At 46.3% G+C, this 6,221-nt stretch overlaps 1 protein-coding gene across 1 annotated transcript in view; it reads left to right on the plus strand.

Moving 5' to 3' along the window:
* The window catches only part of TBX3 (T-box 3), an 11,231-nt gene that overhangs the window by 1,868 nt on the left and 3,142 nt on the right, over positions 1-6,221 (plus strand). Inside the window, exons 2-5 of the mRNA XM_025192715.1 lie at positions 343-610; positions 1,749-1,895; positions 4,103-4,179; positions 5,512-5,696. Of these exons, the coding sequence (XP_025048500.1) occupies positions 343-610; positions 1,749-1,895; positions 4,103-4,179; positions 5,512-5,696 (677 nt within the window). The remainder of the gene's footprint in view (positions 1-342; positions 611-1,748; positions 1,896-4,102; positions 4,180-5,511; positions 5,697-6,221) is intronic.

Here is a 6,221-nt window from a genome sequence, read left to right on the forward strand (position 1 = left end):
GGGGGGGGATACAATACAGTATAGATCCAAATACCAAATTGGGCGGTAATGTTTATTGGAGGGGGGAGGGTAGGTTGACGAAATACACAACCCCGGGAACATGCTATGTGAGGGAAACATTTCTCCTGAAACTTCTGAGCCTTGAGAGGATGGGGGGGGGGGGGGTCTGTTGGGGACAACCCAAATAAATCGTGTTTATTTCCGAGCTAGGCTTTTCTCATGCTGAAGCCTGGAATTGTTGCTGGGAGAAATGGTATCAGAAGCCAGGAACTTGCTCACATTGTGATTTTATTTTGTTGTCTTGTCTCTTCTCTATCTCCCTTTTCACGACTCTGTCCATAGGAGAATGTTTCCTCCATTTAAAGTGAGATGCACTGGGCTGGATAAAAAGGCCAAGTACATTTTATTGATGGATATTGTGGCGGCTGATGATTGTAGATATAAATTCCATAATTCCCGGTGGATGGTAGCAGGCAAGGCAGACCCTGAAATGCCAAAGAGAATGTACATTCACCCGGACAGTCCGGCCACGGGAGAACAATGGATGTCCAAAGTCGTCACTTTCCACAAACTGAAACTGACTAACAATATTTCTGACAAACACGGATTTGTGAGTCCCTTTTTCATATCCATTCTCCTCTTTGGTTCTCTTGCACGCCTTCCCTCCCACCGCCCCTGTAGCAAAACTTGCCAGGAAACCGAGCTCGGAGTTTGCAAAGAGCCCAGTAAGAACGACTCTTCAGTATGGTACAAAGCCTCCAAAATCAGTGTTCCCAGGGACTAGAACCCGGAGAACAAGCGAATAGATTATTTGTAAAAAAAAAAAAATCAAGCTCCAGTCTGTGATATCCACGTGTCCACTTTATAATATCATTCCTTTATTTCCCTTCTAGTAAAGCCGCTAGTAAACGGGTGGCCTTTACCACTAACGTTTCCAAAGCTTTGGCCGAAGTGAACTGTGGAGCCTATTACAAGCTTGGGACGTTTAGACACACTTTAGAACCACGCTACAGTTAAAATGATCGCACTTTTCGCCCCCTCTTTTAACTGGGCCATGCGATCGGTATCTCTGCCGACAGTTTACACTTTCCTGGAAATGCAAACAGTTAAATACAAATTAATCAGGATATCAGAAGAGAGAAAATGAACAGGGATCAATCTGAGAGGTCAGGGGCCCGCTGGTTTCTACCCACCCCACTGCATTTCCTGGGTGCGCAGCGACCAAAAAAAAAAAAAAAAAGAAAGAAAGAAACCCGAACTTAATAATTAAATCAAACAAATGGGCTGAGAAGTGCTCAAAGAAGTTACACGATCGGCCTTGGTCTCTTTGGGAGAATTCTGCAGAGAACAGGGGCGAGGGTGGAATCGCTAATGCTGGAAAGATTGCATTTGCTGCCTGTGATTTGATTAGATGATTAATGTTTGCCCTTCAAACAAGGCCTCAGTGGATTGGGACGGCCGGTTCGTTGTAGCTCCGGCACTGGATTGCTTGGGGTTTAATTAAAATGAGTTTTGATCCTTGATCGTAAACGGTCTCCCCACCCCCTCCCCTAGTCATTGGGTGGATTTTTAAAAAAATGTGTGTTCACGGGAGTCGTGGGAGATCAGGGCGGACAGCTGTCAGTGTCCTGGATGCTACGAGGTGTGCGTGTATGGGGATGGGAGGAGGGGTCCGACTCTGGAGCCCCCGGAGCCTCTGGGGTCGGGGGTCTGTATCTGACAGTGTCGCTTTCTCCCCTCGCTTACAGACCATTTTAAATTCCATGCACAAATACCAACCGCGGTTCCACATAGTGCGAGCCAATGACATCCTCAAGCTTCCTTACAGTACGTTCAGGACCTACGTGTTCCCTGAAACTGAATTCATCGCTGTGACCGCATACCAGAATGATAAGGTAAGGAGATTAAGGGGGATTTGTTTGGCGTGTTTTGGCTTTTCAGAAAGCTTTTATTATGCATTGTTGCTTTTAAAAATCACGGCGTCTCCCCCTCCCTTTTTTTTTTTTTTTTTTTTGCACAATCCAGTTGTTGCAATTTGCAGGGGAAGGGGGGAGGGGGACGATAAGTGTGTCCAATTTGCCTCGAAAGCCTTCTTTGCACGGGTGTGTGTGTGTGTGTGTGTGTGTGTTGGGGGAGTTATCTGTTTGCTGTGTCGCTTCCATCTGAGGCATCTCAGAAAGGAAAGAAAACGATCTGATGCTGTTTTCAAAGAGAGACGGACGATCTGTGTGTGCTGGGGCTTTTTGGCAGGTCCTTTGGCCTCTGCAGTACTTGTCTCCTTTCAACGCCACTGGCAGTAGGCTTCCAACACCCGCCTTGCTTTCTATGATTGTTGGTATCGTTTTATCCTGCAGTGTGTTTGGCTTATATTTTGTGTGCTGTCGAGGTCTCCGCTCTGATCTGGGAGGTTAGCCACCCCGAGCTAAGCAGCGAGGGCTGAGCGAGCCCGGGTGGAAAAGTTGTAGCGTTTCCTTTCCCTTCTGCCAGTTTATTGCAGGTTGCAATCAAGGTGGCATCTCTGGGAGACGGGTGCGTGCTGAATTTATAGTAATGTCAAGTGGAGGGACCCAAGGAGCCAAGACTGTCGGGTTTTTAATTTTTCTTTCTATAAATCATAACTTTTGGGAGGGTTTAAATACAGTCATCGGTGTTAAACGTAAAACACTTTCCAGATTTAAAGCACGTGATTGAATCGCTGGAGTTTTGCGATTTTGCCCCCCCCCTCCCCCCGCCAAACTTCCCCATTCCAGATATCTCCGATTTTAAACATCGGATGTGGGGGACTCTTCATCTCCACCCGAGTCTGTTTTTAAAGAGCTATTTGTTACTTAGGAAAGGCTGTTTCATTCATACTGTTTCTGCGGCCCTGAGTTTGTAAAGGCAAAGACGGGCGAATTTGTGCACAGCAGAGACTAGACTTTGCTCTGGGGCTTCCGAGCCAGGGTAGGGTGTTCTCTCAGTTCCATCAGCAGAGCCCGGCCCCACGGCAGCACTGAAATAAATGGACTTGTCTTATTGCCATGAAATCGCGTGTAAAGCGTATTGTAATGGAAGCAAAGTGCCCTGGCCTCTCGCATTATCTTCGCTATCTTCTCGGAGAGGTCAGAGCGCGCATACCGCGGCGCACCTAGGCAGCCCCTGGGTAGTTTCAAGTACTTTCCGTACAATCAATGGGGCGAGGGTTTAACTTTCTGGGCAAGGGAGATGCCACGCAAAGTTCACGGGATCTAGCACTGGGCTAGGCTTGATGGGACTCTGCTCCCAGATCGCAGAGGGATGTGGTTGGGGGAAAGACCCACAATTGCCTACCCCGCCCCATAATTTTGTACATGGAATTCTTGGCGCATTTTTTTCTTGTGCAAATTCCGCGCTGAGCTTCGTCCTTCCAGACACTTCACTAACGTGAAGGGGGTTTAAGTCTGTCCAGTGACTCCTAAAGTTTCACGGGCACTGCTGCGTCCTTAACCAGACTTAAATATGTAAAGCGGATAAACGAAAACAAATGTTTTCCCTGGTAACTCAGTCCTTGTGATCTAAAAACATCGATGGGAGTGGAAGGCATTTTAAGTGCAGTCAGTTCTGTGCTCGAACCCAGTCCCGCCAGCTCACTGATAAAATGAGATTGTATGCAATATTTTATGGCAAGCGGGTGGATAGGATTCCTTTGCGGTTTAATTATGGTCTTTAAAGAGTTTAACTGAAGCAGAATTTTAATGGATCGCAGTGCACAGCGCTTTATCAGTGCAAGTACGGTATTAGCAGCGCCGGACAGTTTTAGTGGGGAGTAATTCTGTGCAATTGACTAGCCCAGTCTGTGTAATTGACAAGGGTAGTGATTGACTAACCAGTCTGTGTAATTGACTGAAGCAGGGCTATCTACACTTCTTCTGAATTGGCCAAAACCGCGTATTAAACTGCGTCGTAGATCCACCTCGTATTGTGCTTACATCTAAAGACGCTTGCACTCCTGTGAATTTACTTATGTGTTGTGTGCTCCTAGGAGATTTAAATCACCTCTCCTGAAATTTGGAGGGCAGAGGGAGAAGAGTGAAATGTGAAAATAGAGGTGGCTTAATTCTGCTCCTCCTCTACTTCTTTTTAGATAACCCAATTAAAAATCGACAACAACCCATTTGCCAAAGGTTTTCGTGACACTGGGAATGGAAGGAGGGAGAAAAGGTGAGTCAGAAAAAAAGTGTATGCATTAGCCTGTTTGGTTTGCCTTTGCAAAGTTTAGATGTGTCCAGAGGTCAATGTAACCTCTCGATTGCCCCAAACCAGTTCTTCCCCCGCCAAAATTAGTAGTGTATTTCATAAAGTAAAACTGACTGCGTGTGATTCGAACCCGTTTTCACTTTTCTGTGTATATGTTACCTGGGATTATTGTGAAAAGTGATCTCGGTGTGTTGAGAAGAGAATTGCAAATACTGAGGACAGAAATCTCAAGACAGTGATATTGAAACACGTGTTTGCAAGTTTGAATGAAAACAAGATTGAAGGGTAGGCGGGATAGCTGTTGGTTAACTATCACACAGCACATAAAGGGTATCTTCCTAGGGATATCTAAAAAAAAATCATAATCTATACCGAAAACAGAATAAACTACTTTCATGATGACAACATCTTGACTGCAGGCAATTGACTAGGTAACATCCTTATTTCTATGCAAGGTAAGAGATTAAGTCTAACTAGGAGGGAATAAAGCATTCCCCCACCCCCTCCTCCCCACACACACAATAATAGATTATTTTAACTACGCCAAAAGATAGGTGGTTTGCAAGGGGAAAAAACTGGTTTGTGTTTTTAAAGGGGGGGGGGGGGAGTTACAGGAACAACTCTCCCACCCACACAGGCCAATACAGGTTCATCCACTTCCAATCCATCAGGGTGTGAAAGTGAAACCTGTACTGGAGCCACAAGAGGAAATGATTTCTAATTTCTCTCTAAATATAAATAGATTTTACTCCGGGTTAATTGTTGGTGAAAAGATTACATAAAGTGCCTAGCAAAATAACCACTTCCTAGCAATCTTAGCAACCATTAAGATGCCTGATATTCTAGGAACATCCTAACATTTTAAAAGCTAATCGCCTGGGAATGTTTTTTCCCCCTCTCATTTATTTAATACTCTGCCCTCACTTAGTACTGAAGCTAACAGCTTCCAAGAATCTCTTCTCATTAACAGCCAGTGCGGATGGCTTCAATTCTGCCTGCAAAATGAATTTGCTCAATAAAGCCTTGATCCTTAATAAATGTGCACCGATCTGCACCAAACGCACATACACATGAAATTAACCAAGATGTTATGAAGGAGCACAGTCCAGCTGTCAGATGTGTTACCCACACCGTGCGGATCAGCCAAGGGGGGCATTGCTGGGTTGTAAAGCAAGTGGCTTGTGTTAGAGGTGGTGTCTGTTGGAGGGCAGCTGGTCTAGGAGGTAATGGCCTGTGTGTATGAGAGAGAGAAAACAGGACATTTCCCAAATTTCTGCTCCATCGTTGTCTCTGCAGAAAACAACTAACCTTGCAGTCCATGCGCGTTTATGATGAGAGGCAAAAGAAGGAAAATGGCACCTCGGATGAGTCTTCTAGCGAGCAAACTGCCTTTAAATGTTTCGCCCAGTCCTCGTGCCCTGCTGTGCCTGCAGTTGGCACTTCCAACCTTAAAGGTGAGGCGAATCCCCCTCCCCTCCCCGGCCCAGGAGATTTCTAGACAAGAGCCCCTCCGTCTCCCTCCCCCACTCTTTCTTACTCCACTCTTTGATCTGAAGGAAAAGTTTTGCTTGTGTCCAACCTCTGGAGCGACTGATTTTGAACATGCCTCCAGTAAAGGCGCTCCAGAGATACAGACCCACCTCTCCTCCCTCGCTGCTGCTGTGTTTTCCTTTCCTCCCTGCGGTTCAGGAGGGAGCCAGCGCTGAGTCAAGGGAGCAAAGACAGACCACGGGGCAAAAGTTCAGACCTGGAGCCACTCCATTAATATTCATGTGCGGCTCTGGCATCAGGGAAAGGAGCTCTTTCCCCAAACCCCTTCCTCCGACCCTGCTTTGCTGCGGGGAAATTCAGTGCTGATTCCCGCCCCCCCCTTTCCTCCTTTTCCCAGTGGGCGGGTTAGAGGCTTCCTTGGCAGTTTTCTGCTCTCTTGGAAAGGATAGATTTGGGTTTCTGGATGTTTTCTCTTGTTGATAGTATTTATTCATTGAAGCGAAAGGTGCGTGGGG

This window comes from Alligator sinensis, unplaced genomic scaffold, assembly GCF_000455745.1.
Source record: "Alligator sinensis unplaced genomic scaffold, ASM45574v1 scaffold216_1, whole genome shotgun sequence".
NCBI classification, from domain to species: Eukaryota; Metazoa; Chordata; order Crocodylia; family Alligatoridae; genus Alligator; species Alligator sinensis.